Source organism: Empidonax traillii, unplaced genomic scaffold, assembly GCF_003031625.1.
Source record: "Empidonax traillii isolate 1590-97213 ecotype Southwest subspecies unplaced genomic scaffold, ASM303162v1 scaffold519:size850040, whole genome shotgun sequence".
In the NCBI taxonomy this organism is placed as follows: Eukaryota; Metazoa; Chordata; class Aves; order Passeriformes; family Tyrannidae; genus Empidonax; species Empidonax traillii.
The window spans coordinates 526322-550849 of NW_020955712.1; the positions used below are offsets into that span (position 1 = coordinate 526322).

The 24528-nt window shown below is 42.2% G+C and overlaps 1 protein-coding gene across 4 annotated transcripts in view; it reads right to left on the reverse strand.

Moving 5' to 3' along the window:
* The window catches only part of DYM (dymeclin), a 206929-nt gene that overhangs the window by 38724 nt on the left and 143677 nt on the right, over positions 1–24528 (reverse strand). For all 4 annotated transcript variants that reach the window (XM_027896872.1, XM_027896874.1, XM_027896871.1 and 1 more), the window contains one exon: positions 5250–5432. In XM_027896872.1, coding sequence (XP_027752673.1) covers positions 5250–5432 — 183 coding nt within the window. The remainder of the gene's footprint in view (positions 1–5249; positions 5433–24528) is intronic.

Below are 24528 nucleotides of genomic sequence, written 5' to 3' on the forward strand. Positions count from 1 at the left end.
AAACAGCTCCAGGTGATTCAATACCAGGAGAAACACAAGAGGTTTATCAGTGAGCTTGAAGTACTGAAGCTTTTCAGGTTCACCTTGAAAAGAGGAGCGTGTTCAAAGACATGTGAACTTTTCAAGATGCTATGCTCTTCTCTCCCCACTATTAGCAAAGAAAGTGGTGAGGCGTGGGGAGGAAAAAAGACAGACAAAAAAGCCCTAAACGACAACAACAAAAAAACCCCCCCCTTGGAATATTTAACCAGGCTCAAGTAATCAGTAGGATCAAGATTTTCCTATGGACATTTTAAGAAAAACCATGAAAAGTTAGATCTCAAGTCCTGCAGGTCTTGCAATAGGAGTTGCTACAACAGAGCCAAATCAACTCAACTGAGTTTAAAAACTAGCAGGGAAGTGCCTTTGGAGAATTAAATTCCTAGTAGGAAATTGCACCAATCGAGTCCTTTGCATCACTAAGCCATTGCCCCCGACCTCCTGATTCCTATCAGACTATTTTGCAAACAAAATTCCAGCAGCTCCCAGTCAGGCCTGCCCAACCACACGGTATCTGCCGCTCGCTCCTAGGAAATATGAGAGCAATGAAAGCCAAGGAGTTCTCGTCGTGGCCATGAACCAAATGCATCCATAGGAATGATGGGCGAAGATCCCCCACCAAATTCCTGACACATCTGAAGCTGTTGACCAAGATACAGACCACCTCTGAAGCAGAGGCACACAGACAGTTCCCAGCTGAAATATTTCTGCACAAGGCCAGAAGAGGAACCATAACATTCCTCTCTGGTCACCATCCAGAGGAAGAATATCCCATTTAGCTAAACAAGATGCACAATATCCTATTAAGATGGCTTTCTAAAATGAAAAGTAAATTAATAGGAAACAGAAGGTATTTTGATTTCAGTTTCTTCTGTACAGCATTAATGGTTCCCATATGTCCCCAGTCCGCTGGCAATGGTGATTTTTAGATCATTTATAAAAACCCAGAGGCAAATGAGCAGTTTTCAATAAAAAGTGTTCTATACACTGACAACCCTTAGACATTTACCCATTCTTGCCTCAGTGATGATGCACACAGTGCTTACTCTCCAGAGTAAATGGAATGGCATAAATACTGAGGTGCAATCCAGGGTTACTGTGGCCAGGTCTGTACCCCAGGTAACCCTGGCAATTCCTGCTCTGGTCAGAGCTCTGGAGGAGCTGCAGGGCCACCTCCATCCATATCCATCTGTGCCTACAGATCTGTTCTGGTCTGTCCTCTGCCCCAGTGCCATCCTGCCAAATGTCTCCTATCCAGAGGTCTCCAACGCTGAAATCCCTGGAAACCTACCACAGTGCTTCGTTATTATTAATCTTGGAAAGTCTTTCCTTATGACCTGAGAACCCACAAGTATGTGAAAAAGATTACTCCACTTCCTTTCACAGCAACGTTTTATTTGAAAAATGTCACATCACTTTCACCTTCCTTTGGCAAATCAGCACCTTCAGAGCTCCTGTTTTCTACAGCTCTTACTTCACCCTGAAAGAAAGACTTTGAGGTTCTGGAGCATGTCCAGAGAAGAGAACGGAGCTGGGGAAGGGTCTGGAGCAGCAGGAGCAGCTGAGGGAGCTGGGGGGGCTCAGCCTGGAGAAAAGGAGGCTCAGGGGGAAACTTCTGTCTCTCCAACTCCCTGACAGGAGCGGGGAGCCAGGTGGGGGTCAGGCTCTGCTCCCAGGGAACAGGGGACAGGAGGAGAGGGAACGGCCTCCAGCTGTGCCAGGGGATGTTAAAGGTCGGATATTGGGAAAAGTTCTTCATGGAAAGGGCTGTCAGGCATTGGCACAGCTGCCCAAGGCAGTGGTTGAGTCCCCATCCCTGGAGGGGTTTAAAAGCCGTGTGGATGTGGCACTTGGGGACGTGGGCGAGTGGTGGCCTTGGCAGCGCTGAGGGAACAGATGGATTCCACAATCTTGGAGGGCTTTTCCAACCTAAATGATTCTATGATTCTAAACCCAGTAAAGATATCACCAGCATGAGTAGGTTTAGAGGACGCCTCTGGGCTATTCTCCATTTCCATACCCACATAGAACAAGAGCAGATGCCTCTTTCTATCTGCACTATTAAGTACTCATAACTACCTCCTCCGAATATTTTCCAACTAATTCTCCATCAAACTTTTAGCCTTTTCACCTCTTCCATGCTTCCTTTTGGTTGACGAGAACATTATGTGCAACAGAGTAAAAACAGTAAGTATTAAAGTCAATATATGTCATATCTATTTTATATATTCTTGACAAGGCAAGCTGGCAACTGTTGTGGTGTCCAAAACTCATTACAGACCTCACGTATTCTGTATTTTGGTCATATTTCTTTAATATGGAACGCTACCATGCTGTCTGTTAGTTTTTCCGCATGAAACACAAATCTGGACTGCAGTTTAGGATCAAAGAATCTCTCACCAATCGGTGGGTGGAACTGGCTGGAGCAGAGGGTTGTCAAAGTGACCCAGAGTGTAACACGCACCTTCTGCTCAGGTGGATCTTGAGTGCCATCTGATGATGGGGATCACAGAATCCCACAGTGGCTGGGGTTGGAAGGGACCTTAAAGATCATCTCATTCCACCCCAATTCCATGGGCAGTGACACTTCCCACTATCCCAGGTTGCTCCAAGCCACATCCAACCTGGCCATGGACACTTCCAGGGATCCAGAGGGAGCCACAGCTTCTCTGGGCAACCTGTGCCAGGGCCTGTCCAGCCTCAGAACCAGGAATTCCTTCTCAATATCCCATCTAACCCTGCCCTCTGGCAGTGGGAAACCATTCCCCCTTGTCCTGCCTCTCCATGCCATTGTCAAAAATTACACTCATGGTTCCACTGTGGCACGGGTGCAGATAATCCAAACCCACTCTGCTGTTTAATGACCAGAGAAAGCACAAAGAGAGGGCTGAAGCACAACCCCTGCACACATACTTGGGGGGCCTCAGAATGGCAGCTTCTCTTCCCCAGTCTTCCATTACCAAAAGCTGCAACAGCTCCCACTTCCACCCACAGTTTACACAATTTCTGCCACAAAATTCCATTGATCACAACAGCCCGAAACCCGACACAGCTCCCCAGTACATGGGAAGTTGTTGGATCCATCCTCTTCTGAATAACCAGTCTTGGCCACATGAAAAGCCTGGCCAGCTCACCCTTCTGTCTGAAAGCAGGCTGGGATGGATGCTTGAACGGAACAAGAGAAGAATAGGGAGATCCTCCCCATGAATACATCTCTCAGCCTCCAGCAACATACAATTTAGAAATCTACTGAGGTAAATCTTTGAAGGTGGTTTTTTTTTTTTTTTTTATGACTCCTTGTAGAGCACATCTACATTTCAGACATCCACAATGTCCCACACAGCCGTGGGGATGGAGCTCCCAGCTCCACCACTGCACAGAAAAGCCTGACAAGTTCTCTGAGACAGAAACTCACTTTCTGTTTTTCTCAGATCCTGCCCACGTGGTCCCAGACAAGCTCCCTGCAGTGTGTACAGCAAAACTAACATGATTTGCCACTTTTCCCAGGGATAGTAAGACCAGTTAGAACGTTTTGGCTGTAGCACACAAGACAAAGATTGGTTCTGTACAGGATGGTGGTGCTGCCAATACTGTGTATGAAGTGCAGGACGTGACAGGGTAGACGAGGAGTCAGCTGAATCTCATCTTTTATTCAGATCTACAAGCCTGACAGCTCTCACCACTTGCCAGCTGGTGACAGGTACATTTTAAAAAAAAATTTTTTTTAAAAAATCTTTTTTTTTGACATCCTCGCTTCTCTAACAAAGGAGCTATTTTAAAATTCAACATGCTCCCTTGGAAAGCCTTAAATAGTTTCTGAATGTAACTGGCATTATGCTGTAAGCCAATATTAAATAGTTTTGGGGAGGAATCGTTTAAATTGTTGAGGAAAACCTACATTTAAGTGTCACAAAGGAAAAGACGTGCTGCTATCTGTGGGAGGCACAGGGCTGCATGCAGAAGGATCTGGACACCACCAGTTATCCTGAATCTGGATGAGTAATCAGAGAAGGTCCCTATCTCAGAAAGGAATGAAGACTACTGTTATCTTCACTGCACCATATCCTCTATACACAAGTTGAAGACACCTTGTTCTAATCATCCAGGCAGCACCACGGTGGCTGCAGTCTGCAGCTGCTGGAAGTTTGGAGAGTTTTGAGCTTCAAGTTCTCCGCTCTCCAAGCTCTTGCATGACCAGAAAAATATGAAGTGAGAACAGAAGAGGAAGGAATAGGTACAGAGCAGGATTTCAGTTCCACTTTTAAAATTACCTTCCCTTATGGACAAGCAGATTTTTAGCCATTTAGCAATTTAGACACTGAGTGAATAACTAAATGTGTTACTCACTGCAGCAAGAGATTTAGCACCCAGCTCAGCCCTCTCTTTCAGTATTTTGCATTTAGTGTGGCTTCATGCATTGCTCAGCTCTGCAAATACTGACTGGAAGAAAGGGAAACGTTTTTTTACGCTTAAAATTTTTCTAGTAGGAATCATTTCTCAAGTTCTCAATATGAGCATTAAAGCCACTATCAGATGCAGCAACAATTAACAACTGTTTCCCCAAGTCATGCTCCATAGAGAGCCACAGTGGTTGCAGTTTCTCATCCACAGCTATTTTCTTTTTTTTTTTTTTTTCCAAAATGTTTCCTTACCCAAGGGGAAGGTTGTTGTTTGTAGGTGAAAACAACACACAGCCCAGGGAGTAAGGCACATGAAGCCTGCTCCTAGCTATTGAAAAATAATTCCTTGTGCTCATTAATAGGCTGGTGATGGGAGTAAGAGAAAAGAAAAGGATTGTTTGATGATGAAAAGCTGCTTTTGCTCTCCTGACAGACCCATTTCTATCAAGGGTCAGTAAAGAGAAGCTGACGCTGTCCTCCCTTTGGAAGGGTGAAAAATGTGTCACAGCTTGGGAATTCCTCACCAGAGGCATCTCAAAATCCCCCTGGCTCTGCTGAATTAAAGATGCATAAAGGAGCTTTTTAAAGAAATTGGAGGGTTGGAACCAGATGGTCTTTAGGGTCTCTTCCAACCCAAACCATTCTGTGTTTCCATGTTGCCCAGAAGCTGTTAGAGCGGAGACCCAGAAGAATAGGAAAGAGAAACTCAACACGCTTAAAACAAACTGATGAAGGCGGTGAGTATTTCCACCTCTCAGAGGAGATCAAATAACCACGTGCAAACCACCTCTGGCATCACATGCCACTCACCAGGTCTATGTTTTGCATGATGTCCTGGAAGGAAGGGTGAGTCCGGAACTGCTCGAACAGATCCCGCTTGTAGAGCAGCGCGTACACCAGGTTTGGGTTGTGGTGGAGCGAATTCGTCAGGCAGGAGTTGATGATCTCCAGCATCATTCTGATCACTTCCTCGATCACATTGAGGTCTTGCGCCTTTAAGAAAGGAATAAAAGGTTAGTGTGCCCTTTTCCATTGAAAAAAACACCGAGTAATAAAGGCAGTCCACAGGTAATTATTATTAATGGAGCTATCAGATGGTTGCTGTCTCTGTGGTGAGCAAATCTGGCACCCCAGTATCTGGAAAGAGATATGTTTTCTCCTGTAATCACCAAAAATTTTAATTGAAATGCATCACACTAGTCTTCAGCCCCACAGCTTGATTCTCTCAACAGGAGCCATCCTCTCATGACACAAAGCATTGTCTTACAGCAATCAGCCAAATTCAACAAGGGTTAAATGGTCTTCTCAGCCTTTCCTATGCTAAGTAAAAGCGCTTCAGTTTATATTTAATTTAACACATTTTTTGCTGAGACCCTCCTTGGAGGAGGAAGGGAGAGGGAGAAGAGAGAAAAAAATATCAGAAAAATAAAAAAATGGCTGGTGAAAGAGGAAAGCAAAGACAGCAGAGGTAAAACTGACTGGATCAAACCTCACTGCACCTTGAACATCTGTCACTGTTACCAGACTTTGCCCCTCTGACCTTTTTTTTTCTTAAAACTATTTTCCTGGCATTGAAGAATACTTGTAATAAATGAAAAAGAAGTCTCTTTTTGCAGTGCACTAAAGCTTTAACACTCAAGATAAACTTGTAGAGCTTTTCATCTTGTCAGTGCCTTTGACAAACCATTCCTGATGATTCTGAAACTCTGAAACTTTCTAAGCTGAACAAGCTGGCATGTGAACTCCTGCCAGCCTTCTGAATTCCTCTCCTTGAGCTCCACATCACGATATTTCCAATACGATTGTTCAGACTAGTGAGCTGTCCGTCCCCCCTTGGAATAGAGTTAAAAGAGGAAATTCTACCCTGCTTGTACATTTTGGTCTCTCCATCACATCAAACACAGGACTGGGAGACTTTACAGGCCTGGCAAGAATGTGAATCATACTAAACCAGCATGAGTCTTTCTGCTGGGTACAAACACTGAAATCACCAATACATCTCTTCACCCACCAATTGCCCACAAAGCTCACTTTCTGAGTTATCACATGGCACTTGAATTCTTCATAATAAGGCAGTACTTGCAGCAGCATTTTGCTGGACTGCCATTCAACCTGTACATAGTTATTTTGTACTGTAGAGTAGCGCTGTAGGAATTGTCACCTGCCAGATGTACGTTCTTACCAAGGCAGAAGGGAACACAAGGAAGTTTTTGTTTTTCTGGTTGGAATCAGAAAGAGCAAAATTCTCTGCTACCACTTTGCTCTGGTTGCTTTCAATGCAAAGCAAAGGCGCATTTCTTCCTGGAAGTGTAAATCACAGAATCCCAGGATGATTTGGGTTGGAAGGGGCCTTAGAGATCATCTCATCCCACCCCCTGCCATGGCCAGGGACACCTTCCACTATCCCAGGTTGCTCCAAGCCCCTTCCAACCTGGCCTTGGACACTTCCAGGGATCCAGAGGCAGCCACAGCTTCTCTGCCCAACCTGTGCCAGGGCCTGCCCACCCTCACAGCCAACAATTCCTTCCCAATATCCCGTCTAACCCTGCCCTCTGGCAGTGGGAATGAAATAACTGCTTCAGCTGGAATCTGAAGAAAAATCCACACCTAACTCATCTTGGTGGTGATGCTTGCCTATTTCAGAATACGCTGGATTATGGTGTGTTGTAAAAATCTCTGAGCACTGGCAAAATTCCCTCGCAGTGCAGCAAGGTGAGCTGGTGACCAAGAAGACACTATCCTAAAATACCGATTACATGACTTTTACAGAACATTATGATTCAGAATCAAGTGAGATCTACCCAGTTAACAGACAGGTAAGAAAATGCACAACTACTTTTCAAAAATTAAATGCTTTTTAATAAAATGCATTCACCTTAAACCCCAGACATGCACCCAGTTGAAGCATAAAACATTGCTAATCATCTTCAACTAGGCTGGAGACTGCCCGTGGTCAGCTTCAATCAGTGAAAAGTTGTAGGAGTTATTCCTCAGTAATTAAAGCTTTTAGGAGCTGATGGACAGAATCAACCATCTGTTTTTCAGCTGCCACATTCCAGGTGAAGAATCTGGGACTCCAGTGAAGAAAAACAGGAGATACAGCGAAGATTTTTTTACCCACAACTGACTAGACCAAAAAAGAATAATTTATAAGAAGAATGACCTCCTAGAAAGATAGAGAAGTGGGACTGAATCCCGGTATTGCCCATACGTTATCAGGAGAACCGCACTCTCCTATAATTAGCGATAGAAGCATTTCTAAAGGCTTGGAAGTCTTCAAAACAAAGGAAAAAACAAGCCGAAAGCCAAGGACATCATCTGGACGAGATAATGGAGAAATGCAGTAAAGAGCTGATAAAACGCCGTGTGATTTTTTTTCTGCTCTGTATCACCACTATCAGGGTACAGCCCCTCTGCACCCAGACATGGCATCAGGACAGGTATAAACAAGGCTACAAAAACATTTTTCCGTTGAAGTTTATCACCCTGTGTATTACTCTCAGAGCAACTGAACACATCTGAAAGGCTGCATGTGCGTGGCCAAGTCAAGGACTACCCCACCATCCTCAGCAGCAGTGTAAGACTATCATGTTTTTGACTGGATTAGCTCTTATATGAAAAGCCAGACACTGATTTGTGGGGGACAAACAGACACGTTTCAATCTATCGAACAGTACATTTAAATGAGAAGGGTTCAAAGTGACAGCATTTTCCTATGCTTTCCTATGACAAATTCAATGTGGCAATCACATTTAAAATTATTACAGTGTTCCTTTAGAAAACAGGGCTCAGAAAATGGCTCTGTTGAAATTGATGTATATCAATCCTCCCCAACCTTTTTGTTTGTTTGTTTTTGGTTTATACTCCTGGAAATAATTATACCAATAATTAAAAGAAAGGTGACAACTAAAAGCTTGGTACCAAATCTGTGAGACTGAAATTACAACTGCAAAAGGGATGGGAATGTAGGTACAGCCATTAAGGGTAATCCTAGGGAACCACCTCACGTTCCTTCTCTGGAGAGGAATTAAATGTGGTGCTTTTCTTGCAAAGATTCTTGTTTTAAAGGCAAAAAGCCAGATGCTTTGTCATGTTCTAGCTGCACAAGGACTAAACCAGGCAGCGACAGCTACAAGAGAGCCAGGTAGAGTTCTGGGTAGTCTGGGTCTCTTTTGTTAAAAGAAAAAGGAAAAAACAAGTGATCAAGCCAAAGGAAAGAGAATGGAAATAATCTGAGAGGATGCAGGGGAAAAGATGACAATTGAGAATGTTATCTGGAGAAAAACAATTTGAGTTTGATAAACACTACCAAGGAAGACACAAAAGTGCAAAGACAAATGATGGGCAGAGCTGGATGTTCCTGGATCTGACCAGGTTAAAATACTGTTGCTTTCCTTACTGCAATATAATTACTAACTACTATGGCATCCTCCCAGGCAAAGAGTTCCAGGTCAGTTCTTACACACTGATGTGTAAAACCAGTTGAAAAGTATATGGCTTATAAAAATCAAAAAAGTCAAGCAGCCTAACAGTAAAACCCAGGCATGTGCTCATAGTTTGGTTCCTTACAGACATATTTACCCATCAAAAGATAAAACACTGTCAGTGGAGGATGCAGAAGTTCAGTGTCACCAAAAACCTGTTTAATTTACGGTACCTGTCTTCTGGTTCCCACAACAGAACATTCTGAGTGCTCACCTTTTTAATTCAATTTGACATCAAATTAATTTTTAATTTTTGTAATAATAAAGAACTGGTAAACAAAGTTCTGTTCTGAGTTAATGCAAATCTCCAGCCTCTAAATGTTGACAATTCTGAGGAGATAAAGGGAGGCACGTCCTTGTGTGATTCAGCTTAAGTTTGCATAACCATCCCTTCGCGGGGATGGCCACACAACCTGAGCTGGGGTAACGCTTCAACTGCCCGTCACCAGCAGTGACACCACAGCTGTATCCAAGGAATTATTGGGAGTCCTAATTTCAGGCTGAAATGGCAAATGAAATAATTATTTTCCTCAGGTTAAAAATTTAAAGAGGAGGCTTATAGGAAAGACGGGGGTAAGAGTTCTTTGTAGGGTCTGTAGTAGTAAGACAAGGGGTGATGGTTTTAAACTGAAAGAGGGGAAATTCAGACTAGATGTAAGAAGAAACTGTTTGCAGTGAGAGAGGTAAAACACTGGCGCAGGTTTCCCAAAGAAGCTGTGGCTGCCAACGGATCCCTGGAAGTGTTGAAGTCCCGGCTGGATGAGGCTTGGAGCAACCTGGTCTAATGGGAGGTGTCCCTGCCCATGGCAAGGGGTGGAATGAGATGATCTTTAAGGCCCCTTTCCAATCCAAACCATTCTGGGATTCTATTCCATGATTCTGAAAAGTACTGGTGCACAAACTTAAGTCTCCTATCATGTCCACATGACAGCTACATATTTCAGATTACATATTATTTGTATTATTATATATTTATTTATTGTAAACTAGAATTCACCTAAATGCAACTATTCATTCCCCGCCCCACCCCTTTTACCTGGATGTATAGTAATTCCCAGTCCAAAGCAACAAATCATTTTAAGCCTAAACAGGTCTACTTTGGAACTTGTTTTACAAATCTGTGATCTAACAGAGCACCTTTTCCATATGAATGGTGACATGCACGAAACGACAATGGTTATACAGATCCAGATTGCTGCTACTTGCTAGAGAAGCTCCATGGCTCACTGTGCATCCATTTTGCAGTAATTTTCCAGACAAATAATACTTTCAGCTAAACAACTACTAAATATACAGCTAGCACAAAAAAGCAGGAAGAAGCTTATCTGCCTCAGAAAACAAAACCTGAGCAGGGACGGGTAAGGCAATACCCTACAACTGCACAAAGTAAACAGGGTAAAAAAACCCAACACAACAGGAAAGGCACAGGGTACTGAAGTCTGAATCCAAAGAAACTCGATGAAGTCAAGTCAGAATGTCACACATAATAGCAAAAAGAAATACATGATGGAAATGCAGGCTGACAAAAAAAAAAAAAAAAACATGTCCAAACACAGTCCTGAACTTATTGCTTATGACAATGAATGGCTTTTAGCAAGTGGGATCTTGCTGCCAGTAATAGAGATGGTTTGACATCTGAATTTTCAGAAGTGCAAGTTTCTGTATGTCACAGCTCAGTGGCTTTGGTTCACAGTGACTGACACTGTAGGTCCCTCTCCAGCAGAGCAAGGAGTGTACACAGTATGAAAAAGCTGTGAAGAAGCTACTTAAAACAGCTGGGGATGCTCTAATGGTTTCCTTCCCAGGAACTCCACAATTCACAGCAGCAAAACCATCTTGGACTCACCACTCACCCAGGTAGTTCTGAGCGACCCCTTCAAAGTCAGAGAATCCCAGAATGGTTTGGGTTAGAAGGAAACTTTAACATCATCTCATTCCACCCATTACCATGGACAGGGACATCTTCCACTGTCACAGGTTGCTCCAAGTCTCACCCAACCTGGCCTTGGACACTTCCAAGGATCCAGGGGCAGCCACAGCTTCTCTGGGTAACCTTTGCCAGGGCCTGTCCACCCTTGCAGCCAACAATTCCTTCTCAATATCCCACCTCAGCCTGCCCTCTGGCACTGGGAAGCCATTCCCTGTGTCCTGTCCCTCCATCCCTTGTCCCCAGTCCCTCTCCAGCTCTCCTGGAGCCCCTTTAGGCCCTGCAAGGGGCTCTCAGGTCTCCCTGGAGCCTTCTCTTCTCCAGGTGAACCCCCCCAGCTCTCCCAGCCTGGCTCCAGAGCAGAGGGGTTCCAGCCCTGGCAGCATCTCCGTGGCCTCCTCTGGGCTCTCTCCAGCAGCTCCACGTTCTTCTGCTGTCTTGGCCCCCAGAGCTGGAGGCAGCTCTGCAGGTGGGGTCAAGTCCTCCTCTCCCAGCTGGGCAGGATGGAGGAAGAGGAGTCAGAGGAAGGTGCAGTACACACTGGGTACAGCACTCCACGTACCAGGGAGGGCTGCACCATGTCTGTGTTGCTGCCCCCACGGTGGGACCCACCCATCATCCTCAGCGCCCCAGCTCTGGGGCCGAAGGCTTCCACATAGATGCAGGGATAGAGGAAAGGTGAGGGTGGACGTTGCTCAGGCAACATTAATTACGGCTTTTCTCCATTCTGAGCCCCTATTCACGATGATTCACTATAATTTTTCATCAGTGAGATTCCATAATTTGCAAACATAAATCATGAAAATTTCTAGTCATAAATGACTACTTCCTTCATGACGCAGACATGACTATAAAGGCAATTTTGTCAGCAATGGAAAACAAAAAGACACACATCCCGAATATTTAACAGATATCAAAAAGACTAAGAATGCCAAATTAACCCCAAACAGCTCCTGCCATTCCTTTTACTAGGCAGAAACAAGAAGGAAAGATTTGGTAAACTGTTCCAGATCTGTAAGCTGCAGCCAGAAAATGTATAGTTGAATGAAAAGTTCAGTTCATTTTCCATCACATTTTTTTTTTCATCTGCTAAGGAATACTTCAAATAATTATATTTTTGTACATTCAGTAGTTAGTTCTTCCATGCCTGCCTGAAGGCCAGCTATTACAGACTCCAGGATGGATTTCCACACTCTTCTGTGTGGAATAGACAAGTGACACTTCAGGGAATTTCACCTTGATAACATAATTTAACAGCATCCACAATTATAAACGATATAAACTTCCCTTTCCTCTTTGAAGAGGAATATCTACAGTTAAATAGTTTCAAATAATTTACTTTATTTTTAGCTGCTTTAAGAGAAGCATATGTATCTTGTTTGTATTAGCTTTGGGGAGATTCCAAGAGAGCTGTCTGAATTTCCTGCATTTTCAGCAGAAAATAAAACCTTCAACAAAATAAACTCGCTCTGCCAAAGGAGTGGAAGAGCGGAGGGGAAAGAAGGAAGCTCACAAGAAAGCTGCTCTTACCCTCAGTGAGCAAAGGAACTTCAAAGCCAAGCCTTTGGTGACCGGAATCTTATCTTCATCTCTTTTACTGGCAATACACTTCGGCTGTTCTATGTCAAACCCAGACAACTTTTGGTCAAGTAGGTATTAAGTGAAAAAATGCAGGACCTATGGTGATTATAGCCTCAAAAAGTAACTCTGGCATCTCTGATCACTGCCTAGAAATGAAAGCAGAGCTGTCACACCAGAGCAAAGTTTGTTGCCAGACACTTTACTAAACAAACTGTCCATCCTGACACTCCTTCACTGCCCTCCTGAATAACTGAGCAAGCTAAAAGGGAGGGTTTGCACCCATGTCCAGCCAGCCCATGTGGTAACACAACATTTCCAACGAGGAACACAGTGCTTTCAGCCCATACCACAATGTCAGTGCCCACCACAGCCCCATGACAAGGCTACGCCGTAGGAGACGCTGTGGTGGTTTGTCCTGTCCAAGGGAAAACGGCTCAGGAGCTGCTGCTCCAAGGGAAAACACACTAAACTACACCTGCCAAGGCAGCAAACCCAACTGCTTGGATGAAACCATGTCTGCTACAGGGTTAGGCTTGAATAGACACTGGCCAAGGAAATATAAAGCCGTTTCTGAGGGCATGTCTATATATGAGTGATGGTGTAGGTCCTTTATTGGTACTTCTTATGTGACTTCACTGTGTTTGTTATCCAGCTGACCTACAGCTAATCCACAGCTCATCTCCTGGCCACACCTTCACCTTCATCTCTTCTTCCATCCAGGCCCTTGCTATCCTGGAAATTCCAATCCTAAAACACTTCATGCTGAAATAATTTAATTTAGCCTTTCCCTCTCTCAAAGTCCAAAATCAATCAAAAATACTACAAAATGGCCCAAATTCCCTCAGTGCTTTAGCTGATTCTTGGTGATGCTTCACAGTTCTAGTCCTCTGTCCATTTTACCTGTTTACTGAGGATTTTTCCAGTTCAAAGAATCTCAGAATGGTTTGGTTTGGAAGGGACCTTAAAGATCATCCTGTTCCATTGGCAGGGACACCTTCCACTAGACCAGGCTGCTCAAAGCCCCATGATCAATCAAATCAAATCAAATCAAATCAAATCAAATCAAATCAAATCAAATCAAATCAACTATTTTCATCCCAGCTAACTTTAAAAAAGTAAATTACTATGCCAGACATCTCTTCAAGAGGCCAGTCTAAGTCCACCAAGAAACTCCAGCACAAGGGGAATCACCACAGTGCCCAAAAAAACTTGATAGTCACCAGCTAGGGGCTCCAACATTGCAGATCAAAGAAGACAGCATTTCCAAACCACACTCAACAATGACAACAAAATGCAAATGTTATTCAGTAAAACTAAACCCAATCATTGTCTAAGGTCCCACAAAACCGGGGAAGAAACTGCTGCTAGGAAAATGACAGTGCTCCTGCTAAGAAAATTAAAGTTAAAACTGTGAATCTGTATTTTTGTCAGATCATGCTTGAAATACTAATGAGGTTCTCTTGCTGTTGAAAGGAAATGGAGATTTCTCCACTTCTCCTTGAAACTAAGCAGTATTCCCTAGAGGTATGGGAAGATTTTGTTTAGTTTGACTGGTAGAACAGGAAAGGACAAGTTCCCTACGCAACCCCAACTCCACCATACAAAGGTAAATAGATCATTATGATACAGACTTTAATTAACAGAACCCATCTACCTTGAGAAGAGTTCAAGGACTTTAAAGACATTCCTCAAGTGAAAAGTTTCTGATTCCAGCCCTACACATTCAGCTTAGCTGCAAAATGTCACCAACAAATCCTTTTGGAGGAGTCATACAGCAATTACTGCTGTGGGAGCTGAAACCTTGATACTCATTATGGAATCACAGAATGGACTGGGTTGGGAGGGATCTTGAAGACCATCTCATTCCAACTCCAGTTCCATGGGCAGGGACATCTTCCACTAGCCCAGGTTGCTCCAAGCCACATCCAGCCTGGACTTGGACACTTCCAGGGATCCAGGGGTAGTCACAGCTTCTCTGGGCAACCTGTGCCAGGGCCTCCCCATCCTCACAGACAACAATTCCTTCCCCAAATCCCACCTAACCCCGCCCTCTGGTAGTGGGAAGCCATCCATTCCCTGTGTCCTGTCCCTCCGTGGTCTAGCAAAAAGTCCCTCTCCACTTTCTTGTAGGCTCCTTTCAGGTACTTCGTAATTTTATTTTTTTTCAGTCGCATGGCAGGTGTTATATAACACAACATTTCCCATTTATGTGTTTCATGCATAATGGTACTTACTGAAATCTTTAGACTTACAAGTACATTACTTAAAGACAATTTCTGAGGAACCTCTTCAAAGGAAGCAAGTGGTCTTCCAGGAAGGAACAAACTTAACAGCTGTGTAGGTTGGTACAGTCACCACATACACACCCATTTTTCTGTTTCAGTATGTACCTAAGTCCAGATTTAACCATCCTTGTCATATCTTTACTTCTTCTTCGGAATAGGTTCTTAAACTTTTCATCCTGTATGATGTTAATTGAAGTAGAGAAACCCTTACTTCTCTCATGAAGAAGAATAAGATGGAAAAACATGACATCTTGCGAACGGCCAGAAAAAAAAAAGACAAATTAGCAATTTAAACCAAACAGTTTTCTTCACATTTTTCCTTCACACCTCCCAAACTTTCCTCCATACAGTACACCACAGTTATAGGATTTATCCACTAGTTCTTTATACCCCCAACATCATCTCCGACTATATTATCAACTATATTCTTCACCCTCAGTATTATGTTTAGCAGTAACAACTATGACACTCATGGCAAAATTACATATACACATATATTAGCATATTCCCCATGAATCAACTGCTGTCATTCAAGAAAATCACTCAGTGCCACAGATTACTCAAATCCTGGGCTCAGTTCTGGGCCCCTTCATGACAAGAGAGACCCTGAGGGGCTGGAGCGTGTGCAGGGAAGGGAACGGAGCTGGGGAAGGGGCTGGAGCAGCAGGAGCGGCTGAGGGAGCTGGGGGGGCTCATCCTGGAGAAAAGGAGGCTCAGGGGGGACCTTCTGGCTCTGCAGCTACTTGATGGATCCCGGAGGGGTTGGGCTCTGCTCCCAAGGAACAAGCGAAGGGACGAAAGCAAACAGCGTCAAGCTGTGCCAGGGGATGTTAAAGGTTGGATACTGGGAAAATTTCTTCATGAAAGGGCTGTCAAGCACTGGCACAGGCTGTGGTGGAGTCGCCATCCCTGGAGGGATTTCAAAGCTGTGGGGATGTGGCACTTGTGGGTTAGTGGTGGCCTTGGCAGGGCTGGGGGAAAAGCTGGACTTGATTATTTTAGAGGGCCCCTCCAACATAAACCTGTGATTCCATCGTTCTGCAGACCTACCTTTAGTGTCTAAGCAATTTTAACTGGGAAGATATCAAACCAGCCTGAACATACAGCAATCCCTGACCAAAGCTGTGAACTGCATAGAGGCTGAATTCCTAAGTTCTCCTCTGGTTCCACATCGATCAGATCCTGTGGTTCAGCGTCTCTGCCATGAGATTTCAAAACCATTACTGACTTGGAACCACGACAGTTGTCTCCCACTGAAAGTACCACTCTGAATAATTTTTACTCCGTCTAAGGGAAGAAACGTGGCAAGCAAGACTGTGTAATCCAAGTTCTCAGTAACAAAAACAGCCTGCGTGGAGTTTCCATAATTTCCATACTACCCAAGCAGAAGATCTTCCGGTCCTGATGACACACAGGATGTCAGCGGGAAAAGTCGGTGCTGCTCTCTACCCAGCAGCCAAAACATTGTGCATTCCTGCCCTTGGGGTGAAAGTTGCCATTGAAATTTCTGTGGGAGGCATAAGAAAGTCAAGAAGGAGTTTGCAGAGCAGACATACTCCATCATTACAGCATGGGGGAGAGAGAGCAGCAAGGCTAGGAAAGGAATTCAGAAATATAACTCTTTATGAGGCCACCTGGCATACATATACACTCATTCTTTCAGTGGTAAATATTTTGAAAATTAAAGGGGATAGATTAACAAAGGTGTGAGAAGCCAATTGTATCAGAAGGAGAATTGCATTATTGATCTTTGAAGTGGTTTGGAGCATAAAGGATCTACAGATAAGTCCTTTTAAAATACTACAAAGTATAAGAAAGTGGTTTTATTTGTTTTCCTCTTACCTTAGCAACTCTTCAAAACAGTAAAAGTATCATTTAATCTATCGAGACTGGCCCAAAAAACCTCCATGAAGAAATTTCAATACCCGCCTTCTCCAGCTGAATAAACTGCAAACCATAAGGAGATAAGAAACAGCCCTTCTGAGGGCAGACAAACCAAACCCATGGGGTAACTTTTAGACTGAATGATGGTTTCACTACATTCCATCTTACTTTTCAAGGACACTTGGACAGAAGGGCACTGCATCAGTTCTGAAAAACACAAGCCGATGACCACTGCTCTGCTTCCTGCTCAGTGCTCTGGAAGCACAAAGCAGCTGCAGCCTGATGGCCAAAACCCAGTCCTTCGACTGAGATTTGGAAAACCTGAAACTCACAAAAAAAACAACTGCAGAAGTCCACGTACGCAGGCACCTGTTCCCAAACAAACTACAAGCAACAGATGACATTTTGTCAAATGTTGAAGCAAAACGCTCTTGATAGAAATATGTAAAAACTGCATTATCCAACCAAATAAAATTTCCTGGAATATTTATGAAGTCTCGTTCTATTTTGGGATCAAATTTAATTTTGTGCAGCCTGGTTCATCAAGTGCAGCAGTGACAGACAGGGACAAGATGAGAGATTACTGCTGAAAGGCAGAGAAGCACCTGGGTATGTTGTGTATCCATCCAGAGTCAGTCGACCCTTCCTCAGAAAAACCCTGTACGTGATCATGACTGTTTACCTAAAACTGACACTAAGTTTTCTAATGAATTCTGAGTAACGTAGTCCACCACAGGGTCAGGTGGCTAATTTATTGCAGAAAAATTATTCTGCATTTCAGATGAACTCCATGAAGCCTTTTTCCATGGGAATGTAACATGACTCTTCCTATTGACTTCATATATAAAAATATGAAAGATTATAGTGTGGAAATGGGAAAACTTCTCATTATTTGTTCTGGTAACTCTTTTTTTTGGCTGCAGTGAGTAAACATCTAATTTCTCTGCAAGTGCCACAGATTAAGTTGCTGGTGAACGGCTGAAAGACCTGCTTTTAGGAACTGCAACATCCATTTTCCCAGTTTATCTGGGGAGAAGAGATACACTCCAGATAATGATTCTGATTGCGGTGAACAAAACAAATCGAACCTGCAATGTTACAATAAATCCTATTTTCTCCAGAACAGGACGGTTGTTTTTTGTTATTAGCAAACATTATCTTTGAGGTCAAGAGTTTGGGCTAGTACGCACACAAATGATGGAGTGGAACAGGCTCTGTACACACTGTACCAGCTCGATAGCAACAAAAATGCATCAGAACACAGTGTATTTGATGAAAATGCTGTATATTCAGTAGCAGGACACAGCTCACTCAGCTTGGGCTCCAGCCTAAATAAGTACAAGAGCAGCTGTGGAAGAGCTCTACCACATTCCAGGAACGTATCTGAAGGACAATTTTAAAAAGAAAATGTATCTGAAGTGTCCCAATTCCGTTTCAGAGAAATGAAGGCAATCAGACATCTCCCAGCAGTGCTGGGGACAACAAATACAGGAGTACTGAATAACAGAAATATATTAGAGGCTTTTCTCTTCATGAATGTTTTAAAAGATACTTCCCTGACATGGCTTTGTATCTGGTATTTCACTGGTAGAAAACAGCTGTAGAGTGTGACTATCAGCTTCTTGGTTTGGTTTTCTATTTTGTTATGTTTTCCTGTTTTGAGTCTTTGTTTTGTTTTTAAAATGTCTTTCCCCCTTATTTTTCCCTAAAACATGAGAAAAATTTATGTTGGCATAAATTAAGAAGAAAGGAAGAAAAAAAAAAAGTGTTTTTCGTATGTGTTATTCCAAACCCTCTCCTGCTGTTGCTGTAGTTAAACCCTAGAAAGCCAGAAATCAGACTGAAAGCACTAGACCAGGTTGCTCCAAGCCATGTCCACCTTGCCTTCAACACTTCCAGGGATCCAGGGGCAGCCACAGCTTCCCTGGGGAACCTGTGCCAGGGCCTCACCACCCTCACAGCCAGCAATTCCTTCCCAATATCCCATCCATCCCTGCCCTCTGGCAGTGGGAAGCCATTCTCCCTTGTCCTGTCCCTCCATCCCTTGTCCCCAGTCCCTCTCCAGCTCTCCTGGAGCCCCTTTAGGCCCTGCAAGGGGCTCTCAGGTCTCCCTGGAGCCTTCTCTTCCCCAGGTGAACCCTCCCAGCTCTCTGTATCCAACTCAGAGCTTGTTAAGAATTCCTACTTTTTGTCCAAATTCTGTGTTATTGTTTGTGTGGAATAATTCCAATTTATAAAAACTGATCCAGTGTATGAAATGTGCAGTGTATTCCTCTAATTCACTTAGTTCCTGATCAATTAAAAAAAATTAAACATTTCAAAGAAGTTGCTGGTTACATGTAAGGGAATTAAAAGTCTGTCTTTCCAATTGCACCCATGAAGCACATAAGGGTGTCTCTATACAGTGCAATAAACATGAATAAAAGAGATTCTTATAAATTTCTATTTCTTCTAAATACGCTCTTCATATGTTTTGAGAGGTTTCCCACAAGAAATTTTACAGAGAATAAGCAACCACTCCGGTCAGTAGAGATAAACAAAACGAAAATTCTCCCTTATACGTTTCTTTAATGCTGCTTTTCAGGTCAGGTGATGGGGAAATCAGTTTTCAGCAAGTGGCTTATTTTGCTCCGTGTGATACTTCGTATGAGCAGCAGAGAGGAAACAATGCTTTCTCAAAACCCCCTTTTGGTTGTGAATTTCTGCCTATATTAATAATTATTCTTCTCCAAACCTCTCTCTTATTCATTTCATACCAAGACTGTCTTTCAGCCTTGCTTGACTCATTCCCTTTTAAATATTCCCCCTTCCTTCATCCCATCATTTCAGTCTCCTGGCCACCCACACTGCCAATTAAGAGCAGTTGCATAACATTATAGGTAATATTAACAACAGCCATTAATGGGAGAATTGCCCTCAGTGAGACAGTGGGAAATGCTGTTCAGGGGGCATAATGCCTCTCCAAAAGACAAACTGTGGGTTGATGAGACCATCTTCCTCTCATCATGGCTCTCAGAATCACTGAGTCTTGGTTTACCTTCACTTCTATTATTTTCTCTCTCTTTCTTTCCAATCCCAAATCTCGGATAACTGCAATGAAAGACTCTACAGAACTTTGTTACGTTATCTTTTAAAATAACTCCTTACTGCCCTTTGATAGAAATGGATTGATTTTTATAATCAACACCCAGAACTGTTTCAAAAACTTGATAGAAATGGATTGATTTTTATAATCAACACCCAGAACTGTTTCAAAAACTCCCTGGTTTGTCCGTGTCCCTGTAAAGTACGAAGAGAAAAAGCTGGAAATGGAAGGTACAACATGTTCCACCAATACCTCACAGAGAAAAAGCGGCGCAAAAATAAAAATTCCAACTCCAATTAGGTATTTAGTACCAAATAGCCTGAAAGGTTCTGTATGGGCTTCCTTCCACATCCATTTCCATTACCCTACATGGCTGCATGTTTCAAAAAAAAGCAATTACCGAGATGTTCGTAACACACGGTCACATACGGTTCTGAAGCACCGCATTTTTTTCGATCAAAACCTTGCTTTAGGAACACTGGAAATTGTTTTCCCGCATTGCTGAAATACACTGCCGCTACGGAAATAAATCCCTGCTCTTTGGAGAGCCACTGCATTAGGCTGTTCTGTTTGTCTGGTGGAGCTCTGACGAACGTGAACCGTCCAGAACAATCGGCTTCCGAGAAGCCCTGAACAACCCAGCAGCACGAAAAGCACCTGAAGGCCAAACCAGGCAAGAAGGACGCCTTGGAGAGATCAGAACTGTCCCCGTTTTTTTTTGTTTTTTTTTTTTTTTCTTCCACCCAAGCACTTCAAAATGTGCCATTAGCCTGAACTGAGCTTCACAGCACTTGGCTTCGTGGCAGTAATAAACTGTGCTTATAGACAGGCTTGTGAGTGCTTTCTCTTAATAATGTATCATGTTTTCTATGTACAGCTACGCCTCAGACCCTTCTGGAATCCCAGTATTCCATCAGGCTTCCAGTTCTCTCCAGTGTGGCTCAATTAGCTGTGTGGGAGAAAAAATTAGCATACAAAATTCTACTGCTCATTTTATGGAGATGTGAAGGGACCCCAAGATCTCATGCGTTTCTAACACAAGCTCTCGCAACTTCTTCAGCTTAACCATCTTTCAAGGACAGTCATTTGAGCAGTCTTATCAAAAGCACATCCTTTGAATTCAAAAAATGCAAACAAATGCCCTCTTTATCCCCTTTTGTGCCCTGCCTTTATACCCTCTACTGCAAAATAATGACAATGCCCTAAAACTCTAGAACTATTAAAGGAGGAAAAGCAATTTTCCTCCTTTATTAAATAAAATATTGGGAAGTTCATGTTTGGCTTGCTTCAAATGTGTCTAACAGGCACAACAACAGGTTTTTAAAATTAGTTCAGCTGATGTTTGTGGTGCTACTGTCTGTAGTTCTTCTACTTCTTCCAATTTGTTCCCTCGTCTTGTAAATCTGAAGAATTAAAGATTTTCAGACGGACATGAGATGCTGTTGCCACAGAAAATGTTCTTTAAAAAAAAAAAAAAAAAGAAAAAGTAATTTTCATCCTTATTTTCCAAAATATTGAGAATTTTCAAGTGAAATAAGGCTTTGCAACACCTGTATAACACAAATACCAGACACCAAGGACACTTCCGTGGAACTCCTGTATCCCTACAGACACAATAATGCAAAGACCAACTGCAAATAAACATTAGCACTTCATGAAGAAGTTTAAATAAACTGAAATTCATCAGCATCTCAAGGATATTAGGATAGTTCTTCAGCTTAAGGATAATCTATGCAGCATTTTCACAGGAAAGTTTCCAATTCATTTCAAGGAAAGTACTGATTAAGAATTCAGACAGAACTGCAGAATTCGGCTATTACTCAATACAAAAGCTCACTTCAGATTTGGGTTAGGTTGGTTATTTCAGTCTATTCTGAAATAGCTATTTTTTGGTGATATAAAAATAGGGGGATTAGGTAGGAGTAATAGTCTTTAAAATATAATTCATCTGAAGGAGGGTATGACTAATATTTAGAAAATGTATTTATAGACCTCCTGCTCTAAACTGGAGACAGGCAAACCCAAGAATAGCCTGACATTGAAAATGTTACTTCATGAACCATCAACTCGGAGTAATCAAAAAGAAGGTAAAATAGTGCAAAACAAGGTCCCATTAAATGCAACTTAAATTGCTAGAATCCACATACATACAAAACCCACTAAAACATCATATTGGTTTGCCATATGCTGCTTTCAGTAAACAACACACTAGTAAAAATGTTCTTGTATAATCATATTTTAAGTTTATTCCACTAGACAAAAAGAGGATCTAAAAATTGACACTCAAAAATGAAGGTTTTTTTAGACCATTAACAATGCCTGGCCAATGCAGTCAAAAAAACCTAAAGAGTTACTTGGTCACATATAAAACTGGAAGAAAACAGAGGCAAAAAGAATATTGAAGGGACCTGGGCAGTGCTTTGGGTGAAAAGTAGGGGCTTTACTGAGTTTTAAAAGAAAGATTATGACCAAAAAAAAAAATAAAATCCTTAGCTTTTTTTCCTCACCCCCATATTTGACAAATATGGACATATCTCAGTTAGGAGTCTTGATTTAATTTGTAAAAGTTTCCCGTTCTGCCAACAGCGAGTTCAATTCTACATATTTTGTGTGTTCTCAGCAGTTACCACTAAGCAGTATTTTTACAGACTACCAGCTAAACAACATTAATTGCATCACACTAACTCTATTAGGCTTGACCAGTTTATTCGGAAGAGGGTTTTAATTTCATTTCTGCATCATTACTGGAGTCATCAGATGATCGCAGGGAAGACTTTCTACTTCTTCACGACAGTACACATTTACAAGAAAACACCTCTGTGTGATGGCAGAGTTCAGCACTAAACTGTTCCTTAGATAATTTAAAAAAAAAAAAAAAAATCAAATAGAGCTGCAGGATATCTAACGCAGCATTACATGTGCAAGCACAGAAGATATTATAGGACCCAACGACCTCAGAGGTCTTTTCCACTCCAAATGATTCTACGATTCATAGAATTCATAGAATCCCAGAGTGGTTTGGGTTGGAAGGGCCCTTAAATACCATCTTGTTCCAGCTCCCAAAACATCACAACACTTATTTAAAGGTCAAATATTGTTCACATCAATAGTGAATGAATTAATTGTTTGCTAAACGCTGGATAAGCTAAAAATAATGAACTTCTTTGCACGTAACCGCGTCTAGAACATTTATGGATTTTAGACCTGTTTCATTACGTTTAAAAGGCAGCAAATACTGCAGTTCATGGACCTGATTTCACCTACTCTTTAGCAATAACAAATTTCCAAGATAAATAGGGTGCCCTTAATTATAAAGGACAATTTCTTCCGGGGGAGTAAATGAAACAGGGAACCTTTTAACATCTATTGATGTGCAGAGGGGAGATTATGTCGGTTCTCTGCTGCAGAAACTAAAGTAAAGGACTGTTTATGAAGTACTTGGAGCTTTGAATATAATCAACTGTAATAACAAGATACAAGTTCCCCCCAAAAATATTCCCTTTTTTGTTGAAACCACTTTTGTAATACTGCTTTTTAATAACCTTCATAATGGCAGAATTAGAGGGACCCCAACTGAAGTCATTCATCCCACATAAAACAAACATTGCTTTTTCGTCTTAGCTTTGTTTTACAAGCTACATTACTTCCAGATGACGCTCGAGGGGCCTAGGAGTTTCAAGAGTTAGATGGTTAAACAGACAGCTGCTTTCTATTTACCATATAAATCAGGGAAAAATCAAAGAAGAATCTAAATATTGGAATTCATTTGGCCCATTATGGAGCACAAACTGAGAGGGAAAAGAAAAAAAAACAAAACAAAACACAGAAATCGCATCACCCAAATGCAAAGCTTAATTCTGGTTATCAAGATGAGAGAGCAACTCATCAGCATTTGCAGAATTCCAGGCCTCCAAGTAACACCAGCTGTGCACAGCAGGTAGGTTTAGCTGGATTGGGAATGAGTCAGGGGAAGTTAGGAGAAGTTAGCTCTGACTGGGAACTCTCCTGGTACCACCAGGCTTTGCTACTGCAGACTTTATATACATAAATAGATATTAAAACGTACATTTTTATATATATATACACACACAGAGATCACTACAATCAGATTTTCATATTTTTCCCTTTGGATTGCCAACACATGCATTTATTTCTGCGCTAGCTAACCCCAGAAAAACCCAACAGATTTTGGACAGGGGGTTAAGAGATGGCTCTTCATATATTGACAGGAGTACATCTATAAATATGAAAATCTAACATTATATACATTGCTTCTACCCCCAATGAATTTCATCCAACATCAAAGGGCTGTTTAAATGACAGTCCTATATATGAAATAATGGATCATATTGGCACTTAAGTGGGATTATTTTTAGCATTTTTCCTAACACATTTAAGCTTCATCTGGATAGGACGATGTATCTTTTTTTTTTTTAAACCAAAATGTAGAAGGTAGGACTCAAGAGATGATGTGTGCCAAACTATTGCATCTAAAACTATTCCTACATTTGATTTTTATTTTCCCCAATTTTTTTTTTTTTTTTGCATGAAGCAAATTCTTTTTTTTTTCTTACATAAGCTGACATAAGCTTGCCAAAATTCAAAATTTTCTCCCTCCTTCTCTATCCCCTCTCTGCCCAGAAAGACTTAAGGAGAATCTCTCATTACCAGCCACACTGAACAAGCACTGAAGGGCTCAAAAATCATAAGCAATGCCAAGAAATCCTTAAAAAGCAATTACTTGGGTAGATGGTAGCTCCAACAACACGTCTGACGTGCTACTTCCCAGGGGAAGTTAGCGTGTCTCCAGTTGTGCTGTTAAGTACCTCTGATTTAATAAATT